General features: G+C 40.3%; 1 protein-coding gene across 1 annotated transcript in view; it reads right to left on the bottom strand.

Annotated features, from left to right (window-relative positions):
• Nucleotides 1-3,445: 3,445 nt before the first annotated feature.
• zmat4 (zinc finger matrin-type 4) overlaps nucleotides 3,446-18,369 on the bottom strand; it is an 80,005-nt gene continuing 65,081 nt past the window's right edge. Inside the window, exons 6-7 of the mRNA XM_023344267.1 lie at nucleotides 15,503-15,599; nucleotides 3,446-5,907 (exon numbers count right to left, since the gene is read on the bottom strand). Coding sequence (XP_023200035.1) covers nucleotides 5,880-5,907; nucleotides 15,503-15,599 — 125 coding nt within the window. The 3' untranslated portion in view covers nucleotides 3,446-5,879. The remainder of the gene's footprint in view (nucleotides 5,908-15,502; nucleotides 15,600-18,369) is intronic.

The raw sequence follows: 18,369 nt of genomic DNA, 5'->3' as shown, positions 1-18,369 counted from the left end.
TTCATAAAATAAAGGAAATTACAGAAGACTCTGAGCATCCTCTTCATCAAAGTGTTATACAACAACAGAGTGTCTCAAGTCAGAGGCTTCAGATCTGCTCTCATACAGACTTCCTGCCAACAGCATCGACAACACCTCTTAAAAATCTTCAGAGAGATAAAAGAAACAAATTAACATCACCAACCAGCTCAAAACTGTAGCATAGTTGATTGGCATAAATTTTTAGACAATCAATCAAGTTTATTTCTATAGTACACTTCAGCAACAAGGCAGTTCAAAATGCTTTACATCATAAACACATCAGTCACCAACTGTGAAACCAGAGTAACCCGTACTGTATCATCAATAAACATCAAATATTTTTTCCAATGTTCCAGTTATTATGAATCAAAGGCAGCTCTGAACAGCTGGGGTTTTAGCCTCGATGTAAGGGAACTCAGTCTTACGACTGTTTTTCAGTTTTCTGGAAGTTTGTTTCCAGATTTGTGGTGCATAGAAGCTGAATCCTGCTTCTCCTCGTTTGGTTCTGGTTCTGGGGATGCAGAGCAGACCAGAAGACGTGAGAGGTTCTGGAAGATTGATACAACAACAACAACAGAAGGTCTTTAATGTACTTTGTTGCTCATGTTTGCCAAATTAAACTAAAATATGAGGCTACAGATGGTAAAACCTTTAGAGCTGTTTGGGAGCCAAAAGTGCCGGCTGGATTTTGGGAAGCTGTACCAACTGCGCTGACTCTGAAAAGAGCCAAATGTCCCATCACTGTAAGACATACTGTAAGTACGCTTTTGTTTTTTGTCTCAATAGCAACATCTTTAAATCCAGCTAGCAGCTTACTTCCTTCTGTCCAGATGTCAAAAATGAAAGTCTACTGGAAAATATCCGGATGCAGTGGTATATGTCAGAGTGTATTACCATGGAGACTGAACAAAGGCTGATCATAAGTCATTTTGCTTCTTCTTGGAAGTGCAAAATTCTCTGTTTTGTCAATATTCTCCAGAAAAAAAGATGCACGTGCTTTTGTTTCATGGAATAATTTTATGCACACTCCTGCTGGTGGATCATAGACATATCTTAAGTAGAACTTCAAAATGCCTAAAGAAGAAACATGAGCAAGAGACAGAAAAAGTAAGAAGATTTTCTGAAAGCAACACTTAAAACAAAAGTTTAAATCTATATCCGTAAAAAGGCTAAATATGGACTAAACCCTGGATTTCATGTTATTTTCTATCAGGCTTTCACACTGGCTATGTTTCCACTACAAATGTGTACAAAACTTTGTTATTATCCCGATAATGTCCAAAAAACACAAATTCGCAATTGTATAAATAAATAAAATCACACTTGATTAAGTTTGTTCATGTGATAAGTCATTAAAAACACGCCGTGCTATCATCCTCCAACTACTTCCTGTTGTCTTCTTCGTGGTTTGTGTCAGTGGCAACATCCGGTTGCTGATCATGTGACTCGTGTGATGCAATAAAGGGTTTGGTAAAATAAACCAATTTTGATATGACTGGAAAAAACCACCTCCTCATAGAGCTAAAGCGCTTTAATGAAAAAGAAGATTTTTCTGAAATTGCTGTGTTTCCATTGAGCAATTTTTTTTTTCAAAATGTCAAATTGTACAATTTTAGAATCAATGAAAACTAAGCTGTCATGGTCCACTGGTGGCAAAGCAAAAAGACTCTGTGGTTTTGCGCTGTTTTAGCCAATGGGATCCAGTGTGTGTGTATGAACATCAGGAGCATCAAGCTAACCTCCTGTAAATTTAACGACGTTCATGTTACAGTAAGGAAAATGCTGCTTTAAGGAGGAGAGAAGAGCATGCAGACGGCCTTAGGGGAGTTTAATGAGGCTGTGCTTCACCGTGAGGAAATTATGAATCAAAAAAAGTATTTTATTAATGTAGCATTAAAAATTGATAAATGTTCATTAGCTTCTCTGATAACTTTCATCCACTTTGTATGCAGCGAGAGGATTTCATTTCCTCCAAGAAGATGAATTAACGGTTTGATGCAACGAGGGCTTAATTTGCATCCGCAGATGGCTGAATTAGGGCCAGCATTAAGAATCTGCAGATCGGGACAAAGGGATAATCAGAACCGGCCACGGAGTGCTCGGTGAGGCGTTCCAAAAGATCTGTGCTCCGTTTTCACTATTTACATATAGGGGAGTGAGCAATAAACGGCTTCACATTTATTCAGCTCTTCAAACGATAGACTTCACCGATCAAAAAGCTTTGATCACAAAGACCAGCTTTCACCGCGTCATAACTGGAAATTATGCCTGAAAATTGCATTGCAGCAGTTTATAATTCCCTGCGGCTTTAGCTGCCGTTCCTGAAAATTGGACATTTTTAATGCTGGTTTTCAAAGAAAACCCTCTCAGGTTCTAATATTGGGCTTTTTGTGTGACTTTATTTTGTGTCTATTATACAGATAATAGGCGTCAGTGGGGAGGCTACCCTGGCCCTGAACGTGACCCTTTGGCGACCCGCCTCCTCAGACTGTGAAACATGGATCAGAAACACAGTGGAGCGCTCTGTTCTAGTCTGAGGGTGAAAGTGATGCACATGTTTCAATTGATCAAATATTCATACTTTGTTGTGTTTTTTTTATCAGTCTAACAATATGAAATATGCATGTGCTACTCTAAAGGGTTCCCCTAGTTGTTGTTTGGAGCCAACCTCAACATGTAGCCACAGTTAGAGTGTCACCTTAAAAAAAAGTATACATAAATGAAAATGTTTACGTAAGTATTTTTGCTTACTTATATAAAAGCAGCATTATTAAGATCATAATGACACTGATTCCTTACTTAAGATATATTAAAGATGACCTATTATGCTGCCTTGATCAGGTCAGGAATGGTCTTCCGACTTCACAAACCATGTAGTTTTTGTGCAAAGTCATTGTTGGATAATGAGATTTCAGTCTGGTCATTTCTGTCTATTTTCAGCTCCTGTCAGAATGAGCTGTTTTATGGCATCCTGTCTCTATAAATCCAAAAGAGCTGCTGCTGGCCATGCCCACCTCCCCCCAACTCACAATGTTTACACTTGCATGAGAAAACAGCTGCAAACAAATGTGCAATTATACAACTGTATGTCTTTGAAAAGCACAAGTGGAGCCTCCTGCCAACAAGAATGCAGCAAGTGAATTATTTTGTAACAGCTCCCCTTTCTTGGTTGCGTATAAACAGAATTAGTGTATAAATTAGTTGTGATTATAACAGTGATTTTGAAGCGAATATGAACTTTGTAGTGTGTGATTGTTACCGATGTAAAGTGTAACTGTTGCAATAGCATTAAATTCTAAAAAAAACTTTTTGCTTTTCTTGAAATTCTGAAAAAAAAATCCCAATTTTTTGTTGTTGCCATATGCTTCATCAAAAACCAGCAGCTTCACAAAATAACTGCAAATTACTCAGAATGAATGTTGTTGCAGGTGTTTTTTATTCTTTTCTCGGACAAAAACAAAACACAAACTCGGCGCACAAAGGGAGGCGGGGCTTATGATTCCTGGGCGACCTGTGAAAAACACAACATGGCTGATCAACAGTTATCATTGCTAGATGAGCAAAGCAGATCATTCACCCCCCTCTACCTCACAAGAACAAATTACACGTGCAAATCTTGATGGTCGTATTAAAATCAGTCCTAAAGTCGTCGCTGTTTGGATCTCTTGCAGCGGCTGTGACATCAGCCAGCAGTTCCTCAGACGTTCGCTCCGAGTCCCGCGCTCCACAAAAACAGTCCAGCTCTGTGTTCAAGTGATTCCAGACGTCAAAACTCAGAGGTCTGTTCAGAAAAAGCACTTTGTATGACAACAGTCGAAGCTACGCTTTGATCAGCACTGAAACTGACAGTGAATAAAATGACTTCTACTGTAAACAGATAGCAATAATATCCTAAATTGACCCAAAACATCAGTGTATTTACCATTTATAGTTCTCTTAAAACCCTCATTATTCAAATACTGGCTTTAATATGTCTATTAACATGACATCTGAGAAAGAAAAGTGCTACATAAGCTTAGGATTTTATATATATGTATATATTTGTGTGTGCGTGTTTTATGACTGAATTTTCCATACAGGAATCCACAACAATATTATTTTACAAAGCCATGACAGTTATGGTTCAGTCCTTGCCATATACACATTCTGAAAAGCTTTAAAGGGGAGAGGTTTCAGTACAAATGACTTTTTTCCCCGTTTCTCTCTCTCTCTGCAGCGTTTATGAGCCTAAAGCAAACGGGTGCTCCTCCCTGAGACGAACACTATTCAGACGTCCAAATGGGACTTTCCCAAACCTGCAGCCCTGACAGCGTTTCACCAGCATTATGTAATTTGCTTTAAAAAGCAAAACAAATCCCCCCAGAGCAGAACACGTGGTAGACATCATATGAAATACTTTGCGAGAATTAAAAGGACTTAAAGCGACCAAGTTCATCATTTATCTTGGTTTAGATACACCGGTCTGATATTGATCATGACCAGGCTTTGGGTGTGAGCCGAAAGGAAAATTAAACCGAAAAACCAACAGCAGAGTCCGTTACTGCCCCCAAGGTTTCAAAACACCAGATGCTCATAACATAACATTTCATTGGACAGATAATTGTTCTGTGGTTTTAAGTCTATATAACAAGATAATACAGGAAACGCTCAGCTGAGGCACTTCCTGTTTTTCTCAGACAGATTTAATGCAAGGCGTCAAGTATCGGATTGTTATATTGTTACTGTAACAATAATCTCAGTGTCACCAGAGGCTTTAAAGAGGCAGTGTTATGTAATAGCAACTTTTGTGAGCTTTACATCATGTTAATGTTATTTTCTCGCAAAAACATACCTGGAGTGTTGCCTTTATTCTTTCATGCATGTTTGACAAATCCTTTAATCTCCCGTGTTAGGATTCTGATCAAGTGGTTAATATTCTCACGTGGTTCACCTTGGTGTGAAGGTTGTTGTAAATCTAGAATTGTCCCTCAAAGCTCCAACATTTGTGGATCCTTCGTTTAGCAGATTGATCCACCAACAAACAAAAGCAGCAAAACAAAAGAACAGACGCCGGGATTTAGAATCATACTAATCGTCTTGCAAAGAAAAGCTACTTTCGCTTAGCATAGTAAACAGACAGATACACTTTACAAAATAGTAAGAGTTCGAGCAGTGTTATTATTGCTATCAACCTATCTCAAGCTGCAAAAGGGTTTAGGGCTACGACAAGAAAGCACTGCATCCAGTAAAAGCTTTTCTGTGTGGGGGGAAAAAAAAAAAGACAGATGGTGAAGCCATATTTAATATCGAATGTATAATTAAAAATGTTTAATTTCTTTCAAGTAGTAGCAAACAAACCCTCATTTCCTCAGTTCAAAGCTCAGCATAAAGTTTCTGATGTTCTACTGAAAAAAAGTAGAGCTTTGTCCATGCATTTTTGGAGAAGCTGTTGAACATAAGATCCACCCGGATGCTTTCTTTCAGACTGAAAGACGGAAAAGTAAACAAACGAACAGAGTTTCCAACGGAGCGTCAGAGCTCAGCGGTCAGAGCAGCCTGGTGATGCGGACGGAGGCCGAAGCGCTTCCTCTTGTTTTGATAGTGGAGATGGTCATGCGAAAGTTGTTCCAAATAAAAATAATAATAATAATAATAAAAAAAACACTCCTTTATAACTCCTCTTGGTCTGGGCAGCTGAAATACTCAGAGCGAGAAGAAAGAGAAAGAGAGAGAAAAGTAAAATAATAATAAAAAAAAACAACCTGAAATGATGATAAGGCGGCTGAATGAGCAGGACAGAGGCAGAGAAAGCAGGGCAAGCTGACCACAGCTTGTCTGACATCAATCCAGGAGTTGGTGTTTTCATCAGCGTCCCACGCTCACTGGACACATATCTGATTCTTCAGACTGTCGGAGAAAAGCAGACAGAGATGAAGCCTCGTTATCATCACAGCGGCTGCACAGAAACAGTTTGATACGTTTGCACTTTGTAGAAGATATGAACAGGAAAGCTTCAGTTCAACTGATTGCTGCAATATCTTAATGAGCAACAGATGCAAAGCATTCTGGGAGACATGTCCTCTGTCCACCTGGATCGTCTTTGCAGCTGCCGTATTTCACAGTAAAGCTCTGTGCATGTTTGAATCTGAGTCACTCAGATCTGATGACATTAGGTTTGCAGTAAATCTGCAATTTCTGTTGTTTTTTTCCTTGCAGAAAAAGAAAAGCTTCTTTGCTGTTGTTATTTGTCTGATCATTAGTCTGAATTTTGCCAGTCTTTCCCACTTCTACCCAAAATATCTATGTGACCCTAAATTAATCAGAACAGTAAGTATTAGTAAAAAAAAAAGAAAAAAAAAGGGAAAAATAATAACTGATTTTAGATGAATGTGGATCAGACTGATTTCGATCCACATTCGAAATCGGTCCGATTTTGAATCGGAGCTTGGTTCTGGTTGTCATGGAATTTGCTAAACTGAAATAAAATAACCAACAAAAAAAGCTTCCTTATTTCTGCTTTGTATCAACACAAATTCGAGACATAAGATAATAACTGGAGATGCACCAATATGATATTAATACCTGTATCGGTCCTGATATTGAAAAAAAAAAAAAATCTAGATCAGGTATCAGTGACAATGTGCTGAATCGATAAGGGCAGATCTATAGAGCCAGGTGCTTTATTATATATTTTACATCATATTTAGAATTCCTAATTGCACTTTGTGAACCATCTGAAAGGCTTGTCGCAAATTATTTGGACATGTTAGACCAAAGCAGTCAAACCTATTGGTTTTGTCGGTTTCAGTTGATTTTTTTTCACATTGGCTGATCTTCTCCTAATTGCACTGAGGGAACAAAATCAAATTGTTTTCACATGATTGACCAAGCCTGTGAAGCCGTTGGTGTATTTCAGGGTGCTGTGCTGGTGCAGAGTTATCAGATAAATGTGTCACTCAGAACAAAAGCAGAAACATTTTAAGTCAATGCAGCTGGTCTTCTGTTCGGGTCGGTACCGGCCGATGCCAAACCTCAGACATCGGTATCGTACTCAGAAGTGAAAAAAGTGCATCAGTGCTTTCCTAACAATAACCAGAGCTTGATAAGAGAAACAAATATTCCCGCATATTATTCATAAGCATTAATAAAACACTCAATAACATTAAATAATAATGCAACACATCAAAGCCTGAATTGACATGAGCAACTTCACATGTATGGAGAGGTTCTTCCAGGTTTTATGGGTTAAAGAATTCATGTTACACTTGAAAAGCTTTTTTTTTTTTTTTAAATGTTGGGAGTCTAAAAATCCTTGCTGCTGTTTGTTTTCTGCTCCATTAAACTGTCAGCTCTCGAATGTGCGTCCTCCCCACGGCGCCAGCAGGGCAGGCTTTTAAAGGTGCACGGGGACGACACACACCCCACATCCAGCGTCGAAGCACTTCAGGATTACACAGATAAAAAAAAAAGAAGCACATTTTATAAACTAATGTATCAAAGAAAAAAGCTCCAATTTGTTGTATGAAAACGAGAAAATGTCTCTAAACTTATTCTCATGGTGTAGATTACACAGCAGTTCATCTACCACTGGCCCAGAGCGACGATGCAACTTGACTGCCTCCGTCCCCCCGGCCTGCTTCCCCCTTAACTCTCTGACTTATGCATTCTTGTGGTGTGTGACAAATTGTGTCAGCATATTATTCTGGCGAGGCGTTTTCATGCATAATTCATCCTGGAGCCTTCATTCTACACGGACGTCTTCAAATCCCTTTGAAGTTAATTCCCTCTTCTTGATAAATGGCCGCGCCCGCTCCAGCTGCGCTCCAGCTGATTGCCGGTGTTGGAAAAGTCACCTGTCCTAAACAATTTCGCAGTGTGGGAGTGGAGAAAAGATTCACATTAAAAGATCCACTGTGCAAAAGTAGTAAACCAAGGAGAAGAAAACAAGCGGTCCCACTCAGCTTTATGGCTGATCATAAACGACTTAGGAAACGTTCAGGCACTATAGAACATTTTTTATTTTAAAAGATGATTTTTCATCAGATGATTTTGGTGGTGGAGGAGCAGCATTATGTGTTTTCCAGGCAGATAGAACCATTTTATAGCACAATCAAGTAACTATGTTACCTTCAGTTGATAACAATCAAATATGACTTAAAGGAAATTTGCCTTTGTAATGTAACATCTTGAAATTGGACCTATGTCTCTTTAAAAAGCGCTGCCCTTTCTGACACTCCGCCTTCAGGAAGTTATCACAGCATGGCTCCTCTATTAACCCTTTAAAAGTGTTTTTTTTTACCAGCGTTTCACTGAGCAATAGCTCTTATAACAAGCCTGGGCCTTGAATTTATCACGTGTATTAAGGAATATATCCTGAAAATCTGAGCTTTATAGGACGAACCTTTGTATTTTGATAGTTTTGTTTTTTCAAAATGTTGGTTTTATTCATAAGCCCCACCTACTTCTATCCATAATTACCAGATTCAATTTTATTTTCTACACCACCTCTGACAGCCGTTAACTGCTCATGGGTGTGTGTGGGTGTGTGTGTGTGTGGATAATGCTGATAATCACCACAGCTTGGGAAGGACAAAGAACACTGGAGGTATGCAGACAGGTTGTCATGATTTTTATTATTCTGCCTCACTTCCCTCAGTCATCAAGCCTCTAATTAATTCACCTGTGCTCAGAAAGATAAGTCAGAAACACAGCTGACCATGGAGCAACCCACTGTCAACATCCAAGTGGGGCAAGTCCCTGTAAGTTCACCTCCTTTGCATCTTTTTTTTCCGCCTCTCATTCTTCTGCTGAACGTCTCCCTGAGGCCTGCTGCTAGATGAGAGAGCAGCTCTCATTCATTTCATTCTCTCTATTCTTCCCTGGAGGGCAATCGAATATTCACTTTGTTCTCGCTCCCTTCCAACTGGATATCATCTATCACCTGTGGACGGGGTCAGAACCCCCTCACAGGCCCGTCACAATAACAGTTGTACTGGCTGATCAATTGTCCCGGACGATGTGGTGATAAACGATAATATTGTTATTTTGAGGCCATTTTCAAGTAATATCATTGCAGTGGCATAATAACGCGAGAACACATTGGCAAAGATAAATTAACTTTCATTTCTAATAACTATTTAACACTGGAAGTGAAAGACATTTTGAATATCTAAAACAAATAAACTAAACAACAGAAACAACAAAGAAGATGAATTATGAAGTCTCTGTGAACAAAATTATCATTCAATAAAAAGGACACCAAAGAACCAGACTGAAGACTTTTGTCATCCAGGCTTTGGTAGGAACAGAAAGGGACAAGAGAAAAATGATAACTCATGCAAATGGAAATTATTGAGCTTGTTTTAATTAATTATACGATTAACTGAATTGTTGCTTATTGCGACAGACCTGCCTGCACACACAGTCGTGTTTTCATCACTTGTGGAGACTTCACATTCGCTTCCATTAATTTCTACAGTCTAACCCTTACCATCACATAGCTTACCCTTAAGTTAACCTTTACCCTAAACCTAACCATCACCGTCCTAACCACTAACCCAAACACAACAATTTCCCTCATGGGGACCAAGAAAATGTCCCCACAAAGAGCAATGGTCCCCATAACCCCACATTGTAGACAGAAATAGGTTCCATTAAGGATATAAAAACCTGGTACACACACAGACCCCCCCCCCCCCCCCTCCCCTCCCACACACACACACACACACCCACACCCAGACAGACAGTTTATAGAGATTTGTGGATGTGCATTTGCAGGGGGCCAGTCCTCTGCATGTTCATGTGCGTGTGTGTGTGAGTGCTTGTTTATTCTGTGCTGACCTGTGATGGACCTGGGACCTGTCCAGGGTGTGTCCCACCTCTCACTCCATCACTACTACAGTTAGGCACCAGGCCCCTTTCCACCGTATAAGGGCGTAGACAGGATGGATGGGTATTACTCAGTAGTTTTTGGTTAATCTTTGTAACTGTTTTTTTAAACATTTTTTTATTGAGGTCTCTGGATCTAAGATTTCTGATCTGGTTTATCTTTGCAATATTTTGGCACTTTTGGAAAGTCTTGTTAAATTCTTCCTGTGGAGTTTGCCAGCACAAATTACAGTTGTTTTCATAGACGAAAGGTTATACAATCCTTCACTGCAAAAACACAAAATCTTACCAAGTATCTTAGTACACCTGAAATAAGACAAAGCTTGTCTTAAGTCAATATTTTTTTTTAATATTGATAAAAAAATACTGGCAGATTATTTCATTTACAACAAGCCGTTTTGCCGATGAAATTATTTGCCAGTGGAACTAGCACCTTTTCATCAATTTTACAGAATCATTGACTTAAAACAAGCTCCTAAATCTGACTGAAAAGTTTCTTGTAAGTTAGTTTTGTCTTATTTCAGGTGTACTAAGATATCTGCATTAGAAACTAACTAAAAGTACTAGATAAGATTTTTGTGTCTTTACATTGTTTTTAATAATTACGTTGTTAAGGAACATTATTGCACTTTGTCCCTAATATCACAAAGTCCTCTTTTTAAAACAATGATCACATAACAATGTGGCGCATTATGCAATATGCGATCACTAACCAGCGCCTGGGTTCATCCTAATCAATATGCTTCTAATAAAAACGCTGCAGATCTTACACATAGACATTTTTGAAACTTTGGTCAATAAACATCAAATATTTTGGTCATTTATTTGCCTATTCATCTTCACTGTCCTGATCCCTGCTACATAGATGATTCCACTTTATAGCCAACTCCCAGAAGATATCTAAGAGTTTACTTTACTGAAATATGAATATAGCTACAGGCTAGCGCCTCTGACAGGACATCTGTCTGTTGTAAGGAACATTTACAGTGCAGGAGACATACTGTATCTCTCACTATGAAAAAGAGACAAAAAATATTAATTCCGACCACGGGATGGGCGACTGTGGCTCTTAAGGAAGAGAAAAAATGTCTTGTGATCAGAAGGTTGTGGGCTAAACTCCAGCTTCATGTCAATGTTGCCCTGGGCTCCTCAAAACCCAAGTTGTCTACTGAACTACTTAAGCTGTATTAATGTACAGGTTTGCAAGTGTGGTTAGGTGAATGTGGTGCTAGTGTAATGTGCTTTGAGTAGTCCATATGACTGAAAAAGCTCTATATAAGTTCAATCCATTTACCATGAACTGTGTGGATAGGAATGGAAGCAGAAAGTATTTAACGGCAAACCTAACTCAGTTCAGTCTGAAGGAATGGGCCAGAACGCCAACAAACGTTTGTGAGAGACCTGAAGAGAGGAAACCCAAAACGTCTGAATTTTTATTTTGTATTTTTAAGTGGGCCTAATTCTCCTCCACAGAGACGAGCTGCTTACAGGTCTGCTAAGCCATGATCACTGCTCCAGAACTTGATGTGTGTTTGTTCCCGGCTCTGCTCCTGCAGACTGAGCAGCTCTCTGATAGCAGACAACTTGTTCGCTGGTCCACTGCTAAACTACATGAAAAATGTTGTTTGGAGCTTGTCATGATGTAAATTACGGGGCAGTCAGTGAATGCGGTCAGCTGTCAATCACACAATACTAGCGCGGATAGTGCTACTACAAACGCTGTGGCGGCTCTGAACCAGGTAGAGGCGCTGTAGCGGAGAGGCATTCGGATTTTCTCCTTTTCTCAGTAAAAATGTCTTATATGGAGCTTTTGCACAAAAGCAGCAAAAATGGGATTTTTCATTTTGGGCCAGAGTGTTGGGCTGACTAACCAACCCTTCCATCTGTTTTACCTCCGCATGGCTAAATATACCCCATAAGACAGCGTGTCTGAGTTCCATTGCCTTTTTAATTCAATATGATGGTGTGACTCAGCAGATGACATGCCTCCATGCAGGTTGCTGTGCTCTGACTCAAGCTGTCCTCCGCTCCGCCAGGAGAACATGGTATCAATGTGAAATAGACGCAGGCAGGTTAAATCTGTCCCATTACGCGGCCTGACAGCTGCAGCAGCATTCTCACTGCTTCCCCATGTCATGTGCTGCGGTTACCCAACCAGAGATACTACGGCGCTACGCACTTTCTGCCCACTACGTGTTGTTTCTGTTTACCTCTGAACATGTCCAGCCTGCGCCTGTTACAGTCAGCCAGCTCAGAGGAATCAGCATTTCAAAGCAACTCTATCTGGATCATGAACGTTTGGTTTCTTTTTTAAAGATCATTGAGTCTTGCTCAAGATTATTTTTGGAATTTTGCCTAAATATCAACACGAACATAATTTTGCTAAATAAACGCACAGATTTTAACAAGTGTCAGAGTAGAAACAGATATTTGCAAGGTCGCAGTTTGAACTACATTTTTCCCTACATTTGTTCTGCTAACAATGGAGCTTGGTTTGGCTGATCGTTTTAATCAAGTCTTATTGGCCATTTTCAATAATTTCTTGTCTAGACAGTGTAATTAATTAAGTGATCACTGCTAAAGTAAGTGCTCCTCTTCTGATAATAAACCCCCGATGAGGTAATTTGAAAATAATTGTCGCCAGATAAACAACAAGACTGTAAACCAACTCTTATTCTTAATTAAGTCTTGAGCTAATCTAATTAGCTTAGAGCTAATTTGGCCCCAAACCAAATTCTTCAATACAAACCTTGGTTTTAAACAAACATATTCACATTGAGCTGTTATATTGCATCTAAATAATTACTTATGTTTTGTCTGGTGTAACCCAATTATAATTAGTTGACAGTTATTTTGGCCTCATTCTAATTTCCTCAAAATGAAACATTCACAGTTCATGCTGACCTGACATCATTGCATCATTTTATTGGTAACTGGATTTATTCTTATTAATTCCTTAAGGTAGTTTGTTTTTTGGTTTTCATTGCTCTGTCATTTTTACTCTGCAGTTTAGTTGAGTGTAACTAGCTCAGGTAGTTAATTGAAATGTTTTAACTGTAAGGTTGAACATATTTTTGTTAAATTGTTACATTTGAGGTTGGTTGTCTGTAGTTATCTCTGTGCAGAGACATGTAGGTTTGATTATCAACAGAAAAAGTGAAGATTTTGTCAGCAAAGGTGAGTTATTTTTTCCTCTTTATTCTTAAAGGGACAGTATCATGTGTTTTTCAGGCACATAGCGCCAGCTTATAGCACAATCAAGTAAATATGATATGTTCAGTTGTTATAAAATGCTATATAGATCAAACATGATGAAGAAATGTGACTTTTTAAATTAACACCTTGAAATTGGGCCTCAGTCTCTTTAAAAACTCCTGATGTTTCTAAAACTCCGCCTTCAGGAAACCATCACAACATGGCTTCTCCATGGTTGCCATGGGAGATCAAAGGATTTCTCAAACATGCATGAGAGTCAAGGCAACACTCCATGAAGGAATCACATTATAACATGATGTGACGCTCAAAAAGTTGATTTTACATAACGCTGCCCCTTTAAAGGTAAATGCCACAAATTCAACCATTAGCTCTTCACCATGAAAAAAATATTACAAATATTTTCCACAGCTACTTTTTTATTTTTATTTTTAGTTGCTAAGAGAAAATATACATTTGAATGTAAATTTTAACGGTCTCAGCAGAAAAGCAATTAAATTGTGGAAAATGTTTATGAAATCCAACCAGTCAGGATTCATGTGGCAGCACGATGGAGAGCAGAGGCAATCAATCAAAAACTCTGAGCACTAACAATGTGGTGTGTGAGGGCATGAACGTTAACCACAGTGACCCTGGATAGAGATCCAATGACTCTGACAAAGTGCAGCAGACACCCGTGGCTAAACCATGGAGCTTGTTAAGTGACTGTCACATCTCCCGATGCCAGCATTTCATTGGAGGGTAGCAGGCAGAAAACAGCCAGCCGGGAGAATTAAATCCTGGACATTCACACCTGCTGCCCTGGACCAACTCAACGTCCCCCTGCAAAGTTCTCCTACTGAAGCTGCTTAAGGCCAAGTGGCCGCTGCAGAGGATAATTAAGACTAAAAACCAGGCTAATGTTTTCTGTGTGAATTCTACGGTGGTCGACAGCAAATTACAAAACCTGCTGCAAAAACACAAGAATGATGCAAACTCCAAAACACACACGCACACACACACGCACACACACACACACACACACACACACACACACACACACACACACACACACACACACACACACACACACACACACACACACACACACACACACACACACACACACACACACACACAAAACAAATGCAATGGAGAAATGCTGCAACCACAGGAAATAATAGAAGCAAAACGAAAAGATAACAAAACAACAGCAATTTGGTTGATGGCCAAATCATAGGGGCCAGATTCACACAGGATATCATGATTTAACTGGATGAACACGACAAACAATAAAGAAATGGTGCGTAATATGTTTTTTTTTTTCTCAAATGCGCAGCTTTTTACAATAATTTCAAACAGAATATTTACATCGATAATGTTACCTACTTCAGACTCCCCCTAGCCTGGCCATTCCCTTCCTTCAACACAATTTCACTCAATTCTCATCACCCTTCAGACCTCACTCTAAAATTTCTCCCATTCACGTAGATTCTCTCCAGCAGAATTTCTACAGAAAGTCCTCTTATGCAGGAGAACAGAAGAAGTTACACTGTTTGTTGTTGTGAGTTGTAGACGACCTGTAGTTTTAGCAATGGCAGCGCAGGAAGTGAACGGAGCCATTCGGTGTTGGTCACTCTTCCACATATTGAACTAACATCAACAGCCGACTCATTCGACTCTGCGCTTCTCTCTTTGCAGTGGAGGATGGTTGTTTACGGAGGGTAACTTCCGGTAAGCTTCATACCGTCAAACTGGCACATTAACAATTGGGTAAAATGTAAAACATTGACAGAGTGCACGTCTGCAGGAAGCTATCATTTCTCCATAACAGTGGGCTGGTTTTTACCAGGATAGACGCCCCCTAGCGGTCTGGAGCACTTCTGTTTTGTGAAGCATTTGATACTTGCTGTTATGAAGCCCAGGTTATTCTTTTTGTTTTTAGTAGAATATACCAGTGTTTCCTTCAGTCTGTTCACAAGAAAACTACGAGATTGCTTAACACTGTATAATTTATTGGACGGACAAGCTGGGATGCAGATCTTTGCCAGGCTTTTTTTTATTTTTATTTTTTTAGCGTATGTCTTGACAGCAGTCTAGCAGAAACCGAGATCCAGTGAAGAGCTCGCTTGCTGTGACCGGACTCTTGGCTGGAGCTCGTCTCCTGCGGGTGCCACGGCCACTAGTTAGTTCCAGCATGAGAAAGAAAAACGCGCTCAATTAAAGCAAAACGAGTCCATCTGAAATTCCTGCCGCGGCTGTGCAGCTCATTACAATATTCTCATCATGTATGCATGCACCGCAGCGCGCTGCGTTTGAAACGCCAGATGAAAGCAAAGACAACACATGCTGGTGCGGACGGAGCGCGGAGGCTTTTAGCTCTTCACGGCGTGGCGGCCGTGCCGCTGCGTGACGCACTCACTTGTTTTGGTGCTTGGAGCCCTGCAGGTGCGAGTGGTACTGCGCCACCGAGTTGAGCGTGACGCCGCAAACTTCGCAGGTGTAGCTCCGCTTCAGGCCTGCAAGCAAGCACAAACACACGGAACGAATCAATTCAGGAAACACACACCGGCTGCTTCTCAGCCTTCATTACGCCGGACTGACGCGTCTTAAATCATGATGTGGGAATGTGACTTTCACTCTATTGCACAGTCGGTACATGGACAAGCCATCCAAACCAGAGAAGCAATTCTGCAAGGGGAAAAAAAATTGAAACGGATGATTGATTTATGCAAAAGGATTTTCATCTCGCAGGTGGACTTGCAGTGTCTTTTTCATGATCGCAGGCGGCTGGTGATGGAGTGGAAAAAAATCTATTAGACTTGCACCTACAGCAAGGATGGAAGACTCCCGGAAATTGCATTTCACAGTTTCATCTGAGAACATTTGGTTTTGTTTCTCAGCACAGAAATATTTGGATGTGGACTTTTAAGTTGCCACGTTTAAACCACTTTAATTGAACTCTGGCTTGTTTGCCGACGAAGTCCGACTCGTTTGCAGAGGTGTGCCTTTTTGTTCAAACTCTGACCAGAAAAGCAAACTCTGTTCCTGCTTCCTGTCGTCTTCGTTGTCGTTTTGACAAGAAGTAACATCCGACTGTTGATCACATGACTCATGATGTGAAAAGAGTGTTTCCTTTGCAAGTTTGCGATATACATCTATTTCAGCACGGCTGAAAAAAAAAAACCACCTAATCCTAGTGCAGAAGCTTTTATCGAAAGTTTTTCTTTTGCTGTGTTTTCATTCAGTAAATTATCTTTGTAATTCCCATTTGTTAAATTTTATGGTTAATGGAAACGTATTTATATTACATTATATTATATTATATTACAAAATGTATAGGCATTATGTTGGGTAAAGGGCAAAATGCCCTACGACAAAGAAAACCTACGTTAAAATGGAGGCAGTCAAACCTCTGCTAGTTTCCCCTCTTTTTAACTCCTCCAACAAATGAAAATTGCACTCAGAGTTTCTGCTGTGCCTCAAACGTTTTCTCTGTAGGTTCTTTTCTCAGCATGTGTTTCATACAGGAAGATCTTTGGTGGCACACAACCCCCCTCCTCTATTTCCTGCGTAGCTAGCCACTCGACAAAAGCAAGGCAACAGCTAAACGGTTAATAAAAATATTAAACTTTGACCTCCAGCTGAAGCGGTTTTAAAATGGTAAAAGTCCTCTGGGGGACATTGACTCCTCACAAGCTTGGACAAGAACGTAACAATAAAAAACCTTGGTTGACTTTACCTTTACTAAATTTGGTTTATTTGCGCAAAACAAACAAAAAAATAATAATAATCTGTGATTGAGCTTTAGCTGAGCAGCAACAAGAACTCCATGTCTGAACACAATTCAAACGAACCCGGATCTGTCAGCATTATTTGGCGTCCAGAAATGCTAATAAGTTGCTAATTTCCTTTTAATTTAATCACACACCAGCAGCCATTTCACTGAGATTACAGATGCGTCGAATGTTGCTGCGAATTGTGAGCAGCCCGCGTAATCGCTGTCGTGTCGCACTAATCTTATTGCGGCATGAATAATGGTCCACTTGATTGCCTTGCTCTCAAAATTAAGTTAGCTTCCCCATTCGCGGGGCTCGCAGCGAAAGGCCCGAGAGAAAATAAATGTCACTGTGCTCTCATTGAGTCACATTTCCATATCCTCCTGCATCTGATAAAACGTTTACAGAATCATGTGTCACCGGAGATTGAGCTGCTGAAATTTAGAAAGGAGAGGGTTTTTTTTCCCCCTCTTCTTTCTTCTTTCAACGTTTTGGCAGGAGGGGATGGAAATCTGCAATTTAGTAGCGGTTTTCTTCTGAGACGGCGGTGTCAGCTGTTTTCCCTCTAACATTTTGACAGAGGGCAATATTTCCCCCGGAGAGAGCAGCAGCAAATCCCCCCCGCCGATAAGCTTTCACCGTCGGCGCCACACGCAGTCGGCAGATGACACAAACGTTTTGCAGCAGGTAGCTCTTTGAGCCGCTTTTCAGACTCTTTTCCAAAGGCTGAGATGTGACGCAGCGGCTCCAGGAATCAGTCAGTGCCGTCCACCTCTGGCCGCTGCCTTATGACGACGAGCTGCATGAGCAGTGGAGCGCCGGCGGCCCCGGGGCCTCGGCAGGCTCTCCCCTCCATCACCTTTACTTCCTGCCCTCGGGGACGCCGCCGATGAGTCACTGGAAACTCGTCTGTTGAGTTGTGAAATGGAGATGCGGCTCAGGAGGGGAAGAAAAATGGGCTCGCCGGTGTCATTTATATGGATAAGGGCGGAATTTCTCTTCTTTTTTTCTCTATATGAATACTGGAACAGATTGTGGAGCTGATGGATGTGGAAACAAATTTCCTCTGATGTGTTCCATCTTTATTTAATCTTCAGCTAAAGTTTGGAAAGAAAGTAGTCCAACTATAAACTGCAAAAACAAAACGAAAGCATGTTAAAACTGTATAAGATCACAATATATCTTGAAGTCCGCCCTCCTGTTAGGGTTATTTCAGCTTACGCACACACACACACACACACGTTTGTTTTTCTAATCATTTAAGAAATTTTTTTTATTGACTTCCATTCATTTTAGTAACAGTATTATTGCGTAACCCTAACCAGGCTTGACCTCTAAATGACCCCACCTATGTCGCATCGGGTGTCACAGTTGTGTTCAGAAACGTCGCATACGGACTTTCAGACAACATTCACAGATGCAGGCTTTCCGAAGACAAAAACAGAGATCTTGTTCCAAGTATCGGCCACCATACAGGTTTTAAAGATATTGAAATTGATGAACTAAAATT

This window comes from Xiphophorus maculatus, chromosome 12 (assembly GCF_002775205.1).
Source record: "Xiphophorus maculatus strain JP 163 A chromosome 12, X_maculatus-5.0-male, whole genome shotgun sequence".
NCBI lineage: Eukaryota > Metazoa > Chordata > Actinopteri > Cyprinodontiformes > Poeciliidae > Xiphophorus > Xiphophorus maculatus.
This window is presented reverse-complemented; position numbering and strand designations above follow the sequence as displayed.